The 14,739-nt window shown below is 50.7% G+C and overlaps 1 protein-coding gene across 3 annotated transcripts in view; it reads right to left on the bottom strand.

Annotated features, from left to right (window-relative positions):
• ATP2A3 (ATPase sarcoplasmic/endoplasmic reticulum Ca2+ transporting 3) overlaps nucleotides 1-13,433 on the bottom strand; it is a 52,243-nt gene extending 38,810 nt beyond the window's left edge. For all 3 annotated transcript variants that reach the window (XM_082294565.1, XM_082294566.1, XM_082294567.1), the window contains exon 1: nucleotides 13,291-13,433. In XM_082294565.1, coding sequence (XP_082150691.1) covers nucleotides 13,291-13,408 — 118 coding nt within the window. In that variant the 5' untranslated portion in view covers nucleotides 13,409-13,433. The remainder of the gene's footprint in view (nucleotides 1-13,290) is intronic.
• Nucleotides 13,434-14,739: the final 1,306 nt, after the last annotated feature.

The following is a 14,739-nucleotide window of genomic DNA, read 5'->3' as shown; positions in this document are numbered from 1 at the left end:
GTGGGGAGGCCTTCCAGCCCCAGCACCTTATTTGCCTATCACCTCACAGCTGCTTTTTCCTGTGTGCCAGGTGAGGTTTGCTTACACCAGCGACAGCCGCTCGTTCGGGGCTGCTTCAAAAGGCATCAGGAAGATAAAGTAAACGAGATACAACCCCCCTCCCACGGCAAACACCAGCGGTTTGCTGTTCCTGTAATTCCCCAGCGCTCATCCCTGCTCCAACCATGCCCTGCACTTTGCAAAAGCCCAGAGCCCTTGTGGCTGGGGGATCCACCGCCCCAAAAATAAGCAAATTCAGGCCAGCTGGGGATGGCAGCAGCCCGGGGTGGGTGAGTAGCACATGAGGATGGACAGCAGAGGTTGAGGGGCCAGAAACACCCTTGCTGTTTTCCAGACGATGCTTTAGGGTAAAATGACCCAACCATTTTCCTCACTGGCACCCAGATGCTGTCAACGGCTGGCAAAAAATTCAGCCCCAAAAATTTCTGGTTTGGGTCACAAAGCCTCCTGTGGCAGACAGAGCTCCAGATCAGCTGCTCATCCCACCCTCACACTGCTCTTCCAAACTCACAGATACTGAACCCAGCCCCATCGATCTCCCCAGGACAGTGGCAGGGTCCCAGTGGAGAACTGGGAGCACCAGGCACCCACAGACCCACTGCTGCAGTTGGAGGGGGAAAGCTGAAAGGCTCATTTGTTCCTTTTTTGGTCAGCAGAGCTGATCTCAGCAGGTCAGGGACTAGGAAATGCAGCTGTCCTGCCCCGCTAAGAGCAGCAAAGAACCAAACAAACCCAGCCCAATATCTCCTTCTCCCCAGAAAATCAGACATGACATTTCTGTGCTGAAGGATAAGCCACCACCACCATGCCCCACTGTCCAGGGAGAGGGAAACAGGAATGGAGGAGGGAGTAGGGCATCAGACCAATGGTCCAAGAACTTGTGTGAAATAAATAAGGAAAGCCTCACCCATCCCACTCCAAACTTCCTTTCCTTCATTCTTGGAAATGGCTCATCCCCAAAATGTTGGGGGGCACAAGTTTCCCTTCACTGCAGTGCAGGGGGTGCTTGCACAGGGCCACAAACCTTGCCCAGCCCTGAGCATCCTCCTCCTATGCCACAGCAAAAAGCACATTGGTTCTCTGCCAATATCCCACCTCCTTTCCTTAATGCCAGGAAAATAAGGACAGAAGATTTTGCCCATTTCACTCTGAAAAATGAAGCTGCCACTTGGGTTTTCTGCTCCAGTGCCCATGTGACGTTTGCAAGAATAAAGCCGTGGAGAAATTGAAGGGAAAAACCTTAGGCAAATGGGACTTCAAGCAATGTCCCCTCACCCCTGTCCCCATCAGCACCCACAGCAGATCCTGGGATCGCTTTGGGAGTGGGAGGGAGCGGGAAGGAGGAAACCCGTGGCTCCAGCCAGGGATGGATTATTTGAGCAAGCTAAAAGCAGCGGTTTGTTCCCTCCTGCACCAACGCAGTGGAAAGAATTTCCAGCTCCAGCTCCCGGGTGGAAAAGCTAAAAATCTGCATTTAAATAGTAACGGTTTTGGAAAAAGAAGAAAACAAACCAAAAACCCCACAACCACTACAGGAGCTTGAATAAAATAAAGCTAAAAGTGTGGCGGGTTTTTTTAGTTTTGGGGTTGTGTTGGGTATTTTTTGCTTCTTCCTACCTCTGCTTCAGGCAGACCCTTTCCATAACTGCAGGGAAAGGCGAGGGAGTGACTCTGCCTCATCTGGGAACCTTCTGCCAAAGTTACCACAACCCCAAACAAGGGACATGGTGCAACTTCAATATATTCTCTTCTTCCACCCTAGAGACACCATTTTATTTCCTCCTTTGTCACCCTAAACCTTAGTTTTCAGCTAAGTGTTAAGTAAATTAGGAATTTTTGGCCAGTAATGTTTTCTCATTGTTTTGGGCTTTGCTGCAGCCTCCTGCCCTTGGTTGCTCCCCACATCCCTGAGATGCTCAGTTGCCACCCAGAGCCAGCCCCCAGACCCAGCACAGTGGCCAAAAAGCCCCAGCCAGGCCAGGGCACAGTGCAGTGGGGGATCTGTACCCTCTCCAGGCACACTGGACAAACTGGGCACTTGCAGCTACTCTAACACCCAGTGACAAAACTTAATAACTTTTTCCTGGCAGTGCTGGAAGCAGTTTAGGAAACCAAGCACAGGGATCTGTGGAGGCAGCAGTGCCAGGAGCCCCAGCGGTGCCCTCACTGCCAGGTCAGCTCAGAGAGTGCCCAGCCCCAGGAAGATTCAAATGCAGCAGGGGAGGAACTTCAGTACCAAAATTGGGCTGAGTCTTTCAGCTGAATTCTGCAAGGGCTGGGAAAGAGCAAGGTGGGACCATGTTTGGGATTTTATTTCTAAAAATCCTAAAGGATTTAAGAAAAATCCTATTCTTCCTAAAAATATTTGAGCTGAAAAGACTCCAGGTAAGAAAATGAGACTAGGATGCATTTTTCCAAAGGGATGTATTTGATTCTGGAGGAGAAATTCTGCTCAGAACACAGCAAATGCTGCTGTGTCCAACGGGGGAACAGCATCCCCCAAAAGTGCCTCTCCAAGGACCAGCTCCAATATCCCTTTACACTGAGACAAGCAACTTCCATGAGGCTGCAAGCAACCATCAAGGATATCACATTTGCATGTCTTGGAAAATAAACCAATAAATAATAAAAATAAGTGAGAAACAGAAATAATAAATTATATTACAAATGTAACTAAAGTTACTGAAACAAAGCCCCACACCTGCAGTGCCAATTTTAAAAAAGAAAAAAAACCCAAAAAGAACTACAGGATATTGCTTTTAAATCCAAAGTGCATCTTTTCCCCTTCCCTGCCAAGATGAGGAACCTGCTCACCCTGACCCCTCCAAAGGCTGATGTTTGTTCTAATTGCTATGTTTTAATCCATATGTTCTAACCAATCCTGCTGCAGCCGAGCCCCAGGGCACAAACTGGGCTGTGCATTTATGGATCATGAAAACCCAGAGTGGGCTGGAAGAGTTCCCTGCCCCAAGCTCGGGGCCAAAGGGATTCAACTCCATCCTCAGTGTGCTGTGGTCTGGAGGGAGTGGGGTTGGAGTATTTTTTCCATTTGTTTGTTTTCTGGAGGAAATGCTTCTGCCATGGCAAACCTGTGGGGAATATGAAAGTCTGAACATGGCATCCCATTCCAACCCACCTCCCATGGTAAATAAAATCAGGGTGATAAAATACATCCAGTGTATCTGCAGGGTGATGCATCCCCCGACCCACATGGGTGCTAATGAGCTGCTTTTTACCCAAACTGTTAATATCAATCATTAATTTATTTTGCAGAACTCCTTGCCCCAGCTGACCTGCCCCCACCCCTCCCTTGGCTTTTTCTGGTATCTGTTCTCAGAGCACAGTCTATTTTCAGCAATCCTCTTGGATGGGTTTTCATGGAAAATGAAGTCTACCCTGCCCTTAGTTTAGATTATATCAGAAGAAAAAAATTTCTGTAGGATAGAAAAGATCTGTTCTTCTGGATGGGAAAAAGGGGCAAGTTGAACAATTAATACTTTTCATGGATGAACTCTCTGAGGATCACACATTTCTATGTAGTTGAAACAGTTCCTTTCCTGGAGTGAGATACTCAGAGATCCCTGGAAATATGAGTCACTTCTAGGGTTTTTCATAATCTCCTTCCAAGTATGTATAATATCTGTGTGCATGACTATAAATACGAAATATTACACATATATGTATACATACATGATAGCGACATATATTTGTGCATAAGGATAAAATCTTTTTTATGTACCTAAATACAGGGATACCTAAATATATTTGTGTGAAAAAGGGAAGAATAATTTGAATTAGGCTTTTATAAATAGAAGAGGAACCCCAGAATGGGCCTGAGCCAGCACTGCAGAGCAGCCCCATCTCCTCCTGGCTCACTGCAGGACTCCCCTCCGGAGGGGAGCAGAGAAGATCCCTGGCTCTCAAAGCATGGAAAAGCCCAGAAAAACTGCAAAACCCCAAAGGACACCCCAAAGATGACCCGAGGGGAAGCCTCTGTGACGGCCAGAGCAGGCGGACCAGGAACAGAGCTCCATCACTTCCCCTCTCCCGCCCTTGCACTGCTGAGCCAGCCTTTCTCATTTTTACTTTTCCACTCACTCCCCACATATTCCTTAATTTAGCCCTTCTGTTGACTCGGGAGGTTGCAAAATGGAAAAAGGAAAGTGCAAACAGGCAGGTAAGGGGAGGGTTATCCCGACCTCGGCTGCCCGGCTCCCGGGAGCGGGCGGTTCCTGCTCGGCAGAGCCCAGCTGCGCTGATGTGTTACGGGGCAATCCTTGGGGATCCGGCCACCGCCAGAGAGCCCGGAGTCACCCTCGGCTCAGTTCCTCCTCGAGGATCTTTGAGCTTTCACTCCCCGTGCCGAAGGAAGCAGAAGAGAGAATCTCCCCCACCCACACAGCCTTCCCAAAAAAACAACCGATTTTTATCACCAACAAATGCAAGCAAAACTGTTTCCAAACCAGAAGAAGAAATATCTAAACAAACCCCCCCCCCCCCCCCTGTATAATAAATCAAATATCTAACACAAAAACCCCACAGTTTTGCATTTGCTCTGAGGACGGCTCTGCAAGCGCTCCAGGGGGGTTCTCCAGAAAGACAAGGAAAAAAACAAAGGAAAAAAGGCGTTTTGGCTATTCATCACCAAGGAGGACACGGAGCAGCTGTGGGGGCTGGTCCCAGCACAAGGGACAGCTTTCCCGGCCGGGCACAGCCGGCGGCTTTGGGGCCACACGGGCGCCCCGGAGGCGGTTCAGGCACGGAGAACGCCCGGGGCTGCCCCGGCACCGCGTCCCCGGCCCGGCCCGGATTAACTCACATCCCTTCCCCGCCTCCCCCCGCGCCGGTCTAAAATACACAGAGTGGTTAAATAGCAGGAAACACCCGAAGCAAAAATACCGCGGGCAGGAACCCAGGGGCACAGGGGACACGCAAAAGCAAGGAGCGGATTTCCTCCCCAAAACATCGCACCTCCGACGGGGACCGTGACCCTGCCGCGGGCTGGCCCGGGCCACCAGCGCCCTGTCACTCGTCCTCGAGTGCCTTCACCCTTCAGCACGGATCTCTGATAGGGAGAAACAGCTTTTTACTGTGCGTGGTTTGTTTTTTCCCCTCCATAAAGGGATCTTTTGTTCAAAGGTGTCCCACAGTGACGTGCAAATGTTAGTGTGGGGGAAAAGTTTTTAATATATATATAAAAGTTATCAGCGGGTTAATAAGTTATATTAGTTTTTTTAAATCAAATAATATATATATAATCTCAAATGGGAGACTATATACATATATAAAATCTCAAATGGCATATATATATATGGATATATATAAAAATCTCAAATAGGACATAGGTTACTCTCAAATGGAGCACATATGTATAATCTCAAATGGGACATACACATACAGTCTCAAATGAAAAACATATACATAAAATCTCAAACGGGATATAGAAGTATAAATATAATCTCAAATGGGTTCCTGTAGGACCAGAGGGTACAAAGCCAGGACCTGCATCAGCACATCCAGCAGATTCCTGAGCATTTAAATTCTAGGATGATTTTGATGATCAGAGCAGTGACACTTAGGTTTAGGACTACTATAGATCTAGACTTCAACAAGAGGTACAACATTTCAGATTTCAGCCACCACAGGTCACAAATTGATGCCATCACATGCCCTGAATGTCCAGGGATGTGTTGGACCAGGCAGCACATGGGTAGATGGGATCACCACCAAACCACAGCCTGACCGCAGCCTCGCCACCTCTGCGGGTGAGAATGAGAAAAGGTTTTTTACAGAGTGATAACGAGCAGCCAAACCTCAAAAACTGGGAGGTTCCCACAGCAAACCAGCAAATGCTTGTTATAGACATGAGTCTAATCTCTGGCAAGGATTAATGCAGCATTTCTTCAAGAGAGCAACACTCTGGACTCAAATGCGACCCTTTGGTCACGAGATGACCGCTCGACTAAGGCAAGTCACCCACGGAGCCCCAGCGTGGAGGAGACCCACCAGCGTTAATCCTGGTGGGAATAACGAGCCCCCTGGGCAGCTCTGCTCCTCACAGGCAGCGCTGGGATGCAGGGGGAGCAGGCAGCTGCCTGCAGCCCTGCCTGCCAGGGGTTAACCGCCCACGGAGGAGCCTCCGGCGCACGCTCACGTCATGGAAATACTGGAGTAACCACAATTTTCTCTATTGCTTTTCGGCTACGTTTTTTTCAACATTTCTACACTTCCACCCCAGATCTCTGCTACCTGTTTTCCAGTGAGGTAACTGGTACTGACAGCAGCTCCATTGAGCAGCCGGGGATTTTGTTTTTAAATACAGGTTATTGTCATACTTTCTACTTCCAATGCTACCAACACTGAAATACAAAAAAAGATCATGAGTAACAATACCACCAAAAAAAAAATTATCAGATGCAGAATAATAAACAAAGATGGGCTGTGGGTTGGTGCTTTCTGGGTTTTCTGAGTAGTAATATTGCACTGGGTTGGACTGAACCCACAGACAGCTCTGTCCTGCTGCCACTCACCCACGCAGAGTGGCCACAGGCCCCTTCTCCTCCATCCATCCCCTCTACCCATCCCAGTGCCCTCAGCCTCAGCTGTTTCTCCTGCCCAAGGTGCTCTGGCTGAGCAGAAGGGGCTGCCGGCACTGCCTTCACCCCATCTGAGATGCCATGGCAGATCATCCATGTGTGCTATGTGAGAACCAGGGGAAAGGGAGGGGAAAAAAAGGGGGGTGAAAAGGGAAAAAAAGAAAGAAAATATAAAAAAGCAAGCAGAAAACCCCAACACTCTCCTGATAATCACAACCTACCTCAGTATTTCCACCCTGTAACTGAGACCATGAGTGCCAGCAGTGCCAGAAAACATCAGCCTGGCAGCTCAGCTCCTGCTCCACATGCCAGTCCCAGTGCCTCCCCTCTGGAACACTCTTCCAGCCCATTACTGCACTAACCCACATCCCACCAGCCAGCCCAGGAGAAAACAGCCTCATCTCTGCAGCACCACTGGTTGAAATCAGCAGAGAGAACCAAGGGGCTGGGCAGGGAGCACTGCCTAAGTGCCCTGATGGGCTTTTCCCATTGAAAATAATGAGCAGGAATTGTAGAGCATCCTTGGGCAAGGTCAGCACCCACATGTCGGGTATTACCTCCCAAAGAGGTTTGTTATTCTGCTTTTACTGCCCTAATCCCCTGTGGAATACAGTTCAGCTGTTGCTCTTAACTTCTCAGTCCTTCTTTCAACAGCCTTGAAAACATTAACAGGGATGGAGCATCCACTGGCCCCCAGGTGAGCTTGATGGACCAAGAGAAGGGGTTTGTGGCTGGTCCAGCCATAGCAGTGCCTTGCAGGGAGGAGCCCCTTCCCCAGGAGTGGGGCAGCACCAGCTGGAAAAAGGGTGCAAACACTCAACATCTGGCTCATAGCTTACAAAAAATAACCTTAAAAAACCCCCCCAACAATACTTTGGAGGGGTATCAGCATCCCAACTGACTCTGCAAGAGCTGTGTGTGGGAGAAAAATCAAAGCCATCTCCTCCAGAGGTTTGAACGTATGAAAAAGCATCAAACCACCTCATTTTTCAGGACTGTGAAAATAGAAGCATTTCAGCGCTACCAGCAGCCCTGTGAGGTTTCTGATGCCTTTTGATGCCCAGTTCAGATCCCCGGTGCCAATCACAGGACAGCACCGGGAATGCTGCTCTCCAGGGAGGTTTTGTGCATCCAGGATCAGCCCAGATCTCGAGTGCTGCACAGGGCAGCTGTCAGCACCAGAAACAACAACCATCTGCTCTAAGTCACTTGAAGTCTCCCTTGCTCAGCCCTACTTTGTGCCAGCATCTGCAACCCTGGCCCTTGTCAGGGATGTTCCGTGGTATCCATGCCAGAGGCACCACCTGGGCTGTGGCTGTGCCAGGACAGACCCAACACTCAGCCAGGAGCCTCCTATTCTCACACCATCCCTTTTGCAGGAGCAGATCAAACGCAGAGCGAAAAGGCAGCAAGTTGGATGCTTCTCAAAAATTAAAATTCTCCTTGGGAGGAAGAAAGCAACAGCAACACCCAGCATCGAGTGATGCTTTCTACTCAAGAAAAATGGGTTTGAGGCAAGCTTTAGAGAGCAAAACTTACTTGCAACATCAGTATCAATAGGATTTTTCAGGGATTTACCCCGAAGGGAGATGACCACAAAAACGGAATGCTTCAGATCAGATCTGGAGATAAGAAAAGGCTTAAAACGTGCAGAAAGACCAATGCCACTGAAATGGCCAAGAGGAGAGGTGTGACTTTGTGGTGGTGGCAAGTATGGCTCTAGGATGGCCATAAACTCTTGACTGGAGCAGGGACTTCAAAAGAGACGCCTGAATTACTGGGGAAAAGGATTACCCTGGGAGAAAGGGGGTATTTTGCTACTAATGGTGTTTTTGGAGGACCCGCTCAAGCCCCTTACTGGAAGCAGCACATCCCAAGCCAGCATCTGGGCATCCACAGTGCGTCCAGCTCCTCTTAAATTAGTGTTTTGTAGCACCAGCTCTACCACCCCCAGCTTTAAAACCAGCAATGAAATAAAAATATTCATGAAACAACACTTGTGCCACAAGGCAGACCAACCCCAGGGGTAAACACAAGACCTGCAGGCACAATCCCTTCTCCCACAGCACAGTCTCTGCGTCTTCTTGCCCTGCAAATCTTCCTTCCCTGGTTCCTGCAGCATTTAGACAGCAGATGTCAGTTTTTCTGAACACTGCTCTTGATTCACAGTATTTTTTAAAGGTAGGTGTGAATGCAGGTAACCTCAGAGGACAGCGCAGAGATGAAAATCCCAAGTTTCCTTGTCAATTACGAAAACTTTGCGTAGTCTCTCCCCAAATTTGAAGGCACTCGCAAGGTTTGAATGCCTCAGCATTTCTCCTCAGGGAAAGGATTTGGAGGAGGAGAAAAAAAACCCCACAACCCGTAGCATGTTTATGAATCAGACTGTTAAGCGTGTGTTTCGGGGGTGGAAAAGGTGGGCGATGCGCAGAGGAACAGAGCGCAGAGTTCGATGAGTCAGAAAATGCTGCTTTTCCTCTTCTTGCTGCCACCTCAAATATTTCAGCGTGAAATAGAAATTTTATTTCTTCTTCTTTTTTTTTTTTTTTTTTTTTTTTAATTTTATTATTGTCAAGAGAGAGCTGGAGCATAACCTTGGCTCGTTAGCAACCGCCAGCAGCTAATCCAACGTCAAGCCCCGCTCCGCAGGCGGAGTACGCACAGACACGGGCACACGCGTGTGCTGACGGATGTACACACACATCCTGGGAAAAGCATGCAAAGAAATCATAGATCCCTGTTGCTCCTAGCAAAACAGGGGCTCGGATGTGTGCTCACATCAGCTCCTTGAGGATGAGCCTTGGTGGGTTTGCGGAGAGCAGCAGCACAGCCCAGGCTGGATTTGGGCTTGGGGATGTCTCCTCCTCCCGCCCAGGCAGGCTCAGCACGCACATGGGAAAATACACACAAGGGTTTGGGGATCCTGAATGAGGCTTACGGAGACACAGGGAGGTGTGTTGGAAAAAACAAGTAACTTTGCTCATGGGTTTTGAGCTGAGCCGGTGCTGAAGCTGGTTTGGATTACACTTAAACACGGTTACATTGCATCTTCAGCAAGGCGTGGGAGGGTCTGCAGAGCATCAGGTACCACGGTGGGGCCACCCCCGGAGCAGGGTGGGTAAAGAAGAGGATGGGTGAGCCCCCAAGGAGGGCAGATGGGCAGGATGATCCTGCCCGGCTGCGTTTCCAACTGCAGCAGGGCTTCTGCTTCAGAGTCAGAGGAGATAAAACACAAGATGAGATAAACACCCCTATGCTGCAGCCTCGAGTTTGACTCCACTGACATTCACAGCCCATTTAGGTTACCGATGGAGCAAATAAAATTATGCATATGCATTAACTCCAGCAATATCCTGCCTGAAATGTATGCTCATTTACACTCAGAAATCCATTTAGAAGAAATAAATCAGAGCTATATTTAAAACAGAAAAATCACTTGGCTGTCCACGAAGCAACTCCTGTTTACATCTGTCATTTCTTGGCAAAACTCAAATCATTTCGAGGGAAATTGTGCCCCTGGTTTTACATTTAGGAAGGCAAATGTTTGCACGCCTGTACCCTCCTGCTCAGTCTGTTATAAAATAACAGATGTGCATTTAGGTTTTTTCATTTGTTTGTGGTTTTTTTTAAAGTTCTGTGGTCTAAAAGCAACCTGTGGAGCTTGGAGCTGGTGGATGGGATGAGGTATAGGGAAGCGCCTGCCAGGCACATGTGAGACATCCAAAGCATTTATTAATTAAAATTGACTTGGGAGATTCAGAATTGCCGTGGTGAGACCTAAATGTTCTGCGGCTTCTCCAGTTTCCTTGGCAAATGAAAGGCCATGCTGACAGCACTGATGACAGAGCTGAAACAAGAACACAAGCTCTTCCTAATGGAGAAATATCTCCTTCCACTCCAGTAATCTGTACCACACTGCTTGGCTGCCCAGCCACAATCTGGAGATACCAAATAATCAGTATTGCTCTCTGTTTCCTCCTGCAAATGTGTTTGTGAGCACTGGATCTGAACAAACAATTTTAAGCTCCAAAAGAATACCGCCCCCAAAAATAAAATAATTTTATATAAATCACACCAATGACGGCTGCTTCTCACTTAACGTCAGAGCTCGTTGCAGCTCGTATTTTTTTAAATTCAATAAAAAAGCAGCAGCCAGCAGCTCTAGGAAGTATGTCAGGAGGCAGTTTTTCAGAAAGATGATGTATTTCAGATTGTGATTCACGACCACACTGGCAGTTTGGAGTTCAGGATTAGAAGGAAATGAATGAATGTGAGACAGGAGGGTGCAAAAATGAAAGTAGCTGGAGCTGAAGGCCTGCTCTGCACTTTGAGTCACACAAAATTTGAGTTTTCTTCCCCTTCTTTGCAAGCTCAAACGAGTCCCCAAACTGCCCCACACTTCTGCTGCCAGAGTTCAATTTAAACCTAAATTGAAATGCAATTTAATACAGCCCATCTCCAAGCCCAGCTCGTTGCCCCAAGCTGCTCCCTGCAGCACCCTCACCCCAAGCAGCTCTCCCAAACAGGATACCCAAGGGTACCCCAGCACAGCCGAGGAGGTTGGTGCCTGCTGCCACAAAACAACCTGCAAGTTCTCAGCATGCTGCAAGAAACCCCCACTCTTTGCTTAACATTAAGGTTTTAAACCAAGCAAACCACACAGATCCCTATCTGCATGGTTTTAAGCTGTTCTAACCTGTCTATGTCTCATTTGCACATGAGAAAAAATTTACTGCTCAGAAATTGCAGAAATTCAGAATTCTTAAAAACCTTCGACCACATTTCACTGAGGGTGTCACTGCTCTCATCCTCCAGGCACATCACTGCGAGCTGTGCAGTACAGGAGCTGCAGAGCTGTGCTTGGAAGGTGAAAGACACAGGACACCCCAAAGTCAGAAGCTCTTGTGAACCAACAGCCTGTGAGAAACCCAACGCTGGGGTGTGTGGGAAACAAAACTGCCGAGCGAGGAGAGCACAGAGCCACTGCTTGCAAGAGGAGGAAGCAAAAAGAAAAAATAAAAAGGCAAACTAATTGCCACCACTAATTCTTTGCTCTGCACCTACGTCACACCTTTGAGCTCCCCTTTCCAAGGCAGAGCCCGGTGCCACTGAGCAGCCAACGTGCCTGACTCAGTGATGATGATTCACTTGGGCAAACAGAAGGACAAAGCCACCAGGAGCCCCACAGTGGTGATGCCCATCGGTGACACCCTGCTGCCCAGCACGGACCACCCTTCAGCCACATGCTCCCATGGGGCCAGGAGATGGCACTGAAATTGGGTGCAATTATACCTTGAAATCAGACCAACCACCTGTTTGATAAGGATGTATTTTGCATTAAGGATGTATTTTGCCTTCAGCCCTCGAAGCAGAGGGGTCCCTCCCAGTTAACCAGACAGGTCCCCAGCTGCCCTTCTCCAAAATCAAGCCTAACAGGGGCAGATGTGATGCTCCATTGCTTGCAGCTTATGCAGATGCTCCATGGCAAGAGCTCCCAAGTCCAGCCCTGACCATACTGGCTTAGGTGATGGAGCTGAAGCTGCCTGGGTCAGGGAGCACTGGTGGGATGAGGACACTGAGCAGAGCTCAGCACAGGACGGCTGCTCACAGGGCTGGAGGAGTCACAGCCCTCTGATCCCACCTAACACAGCTCTCCCAACAAATAGAAATGCAGACAGCAATCCTGCCAGCATCTACTCAGGCTTTCCTTAGCCTCATCCATGAGGACCAAGCAAAAAGCAGATGCAACAAGCTCCAACCCAGGAGAGAGTGTACACGCTTATCTCCTTGCACAAGTTAAAGAAAGGACTTGCTACTCCAAAGCACTGGAGCAAACCACCCTAAACCCTCCTGTTTCCTATGCAGAGTTAACGACCGACCTTGGTCACAGGCTGAAAAAAGCCACCCTAAAATCACCTGGGTAGGTCCAAGACACCCCGGCCAGCCCCTCCTGGGCTGAACACTTACAAAACACAGGTTTAAAAAATCCCCTTCCCCATGCCGTGAAGATGCCCAGCTGCTCGCAGAGGGTCCCCCGGGTCAGTGTGACACACGGCAGGGCCGGTACAGGAACGGCCCCCCCAGCACCCCTCCCTCTTCCACAGCAGCACCCGCAGCCTGGGCTGCAGTAGTGGCGAGCGGGATCCCCCCCCCACTGCAACACCTCTCACAGCTTTTTTGGGGCTTCCCTCTGTCACCCACGGGCAATGAGACTTTCCCCTCCTTCCTTCCTGGTAACAACATATCGCTGTCCCTCCCCGCTTTCTGTCACTCCGCCAGCGGAATTAACACCCCGCTAATTGCCGACGCTCCCGGCCGCCCGTACCCGCAGTAATTAGCCTTTAATTAAAGCCAGCAAATACTGCCCTAATCAACAGGTGTCCCGCGGCACATCCCCGCCGATCCTCCGCACAGCCGGGGCCGGGGGGATGCTCTGGGAGGACCCAGGGCAGCACCCCGGACCTTCCCGGTGCCGGCGGCGAGGATCCCGGTCCACATCCCGATCCCGGTCGGGAGGGTCCCGGTAGGGAGGCTCCCGATGGAGGGCCCCAGCCGGGATGCCGGTGTCCCGTTAGCGCTGCCCCATCCCACCCCCGCCCCGCATCCCACGGCGGTCCCGTCCCGCCGCACTGACCATTGGGGCCGTACTTCTCCCGGTTGCGGCGGACCTGCTCCGGGCTGAGCCCGCAGCTCTCGCTGACCCCGAAGCGGCGGAGCACGTCGAGCACGGGGATGCTGTGCGCCGCCTCCATGCCCCGGCCCGGGGGTGCTGGCCGGGGGCGCAGGAGGCACACGGGGCGCCGCTCGCACGGCGATGCCTCGGCACCTCTCCGCCCGCCCGGCGCCGGGCCCGCCCCCCCGGCACCGCCCCGCTCCGCTCCCCGCCTCCCCCGGGGCCCCGGCCCAGCGCCGCCCCCTCGGCAGCCCCGGGACCGCGGAGAGCGGCAGAGCGGGGACCCCGGGGTGCGGCACCATCCCCGCTGCCGCCCGGGCGGGCCGTGGCAAGGGTTGGAAGGGACCTTAAAGCTCATCTCGTTCCACCCCCTGCCCTGCGCAGGAACACCTTGCACTGTCCCAGGCTGCTCCAAGCCCCGTCCAACCTGGCCTTGGACACTGCCAGGGATGGGGCAGCCACGGCTTCTCTGGGCACCCTGTGCCAGCCCCTCACCACCCTCAGAGGGAAGAATTTCTTCCTCATATCTAATCTAAATCTCTCCTCCTTCAGTGTGAGGCCACGCCCCCTTGTCCTGTTGCTCCAGGCCCCTGTCCAAAGTCCCTCTCCAGTTCTGTTGAAGCTCCTTTAGGCACTGGAAGGGGCTCTAGGGTCTTCCCGGAGCCTTCTCTTCTCCAGGCTGAGCAACCCCAGCTCTCTCAGCCTGTCGATGTCTCGGCAGATTTCCAGGCTGAGAAATGGGCAGGTTTGTGGGCAGTGGAAAGAGTCCAGAGGAAACAGCTGTGTCTTAAGCCGCTAAGAGGAGAGGTAAAGTTTCAATCACAAAAATAATATAAAAAATATCAGGAGCAATAGAAGGAGGTGGGAATGCTGCAGGGATGCAGCTCAGCTGTGGGGTCTAAGGGGGCTGCCCAAGAGTGATGCTCTCTGGGTCCCCTCCATCACCCTACTTCTAGCTAGAAGCCAAGCATGCCTCAATCCTGCTCCTACTCTGCTGGAAGCAGAGCAGTTCCATGTCCACAGACTTTGGTGGGATCAGGATTATCACTGTATGATAGCAGCACGAGCCCTGGAATCACAAATCCCTGCCTGACACTTCTGGAAACCACTGGCACTGTTCCCATCAAGGCACTGTACCCAGAGAGAGGCAGCAGTGCTGGGCTGCCTTTGTCTTTGGAAATGTGAGAAGTGAACTGTCACTGCAGGGAGACGGAGAAAGGACCCAAGGCACCTCCTGTGTGGTAAAACCTGAGCACCAGTCTCACTGCCTATGTCCCAGACATCCTCCTTCACACTCTTCAGCGCTCCTCGTCCCCACGCTGAAGGCAGAGCATCCGTATTTGAGGAACGGGCTTATCCTGGAGGCACCTGTGTCTTTGCAAGGATTCAGACAGCAGAACTGGCCTCGAC

Source organism: Coloeus monedula, assembly GCF_965178545.1.
Source record: "Coloeus monedula genome assembly, chromosome: 20".
NCBI classification, from domain to species: domain Eukaryota; kingdom Metazoa; phylum Chordata; class Aves; order Passeriformes; family Corvidae; genus Coloeus; species Coloeus monedula.
The sequence above is the reverse complement of the archived record's forward strand: the minus strand, read 5'-3'. Positions and strand labels throughout refer to the sequence as shown.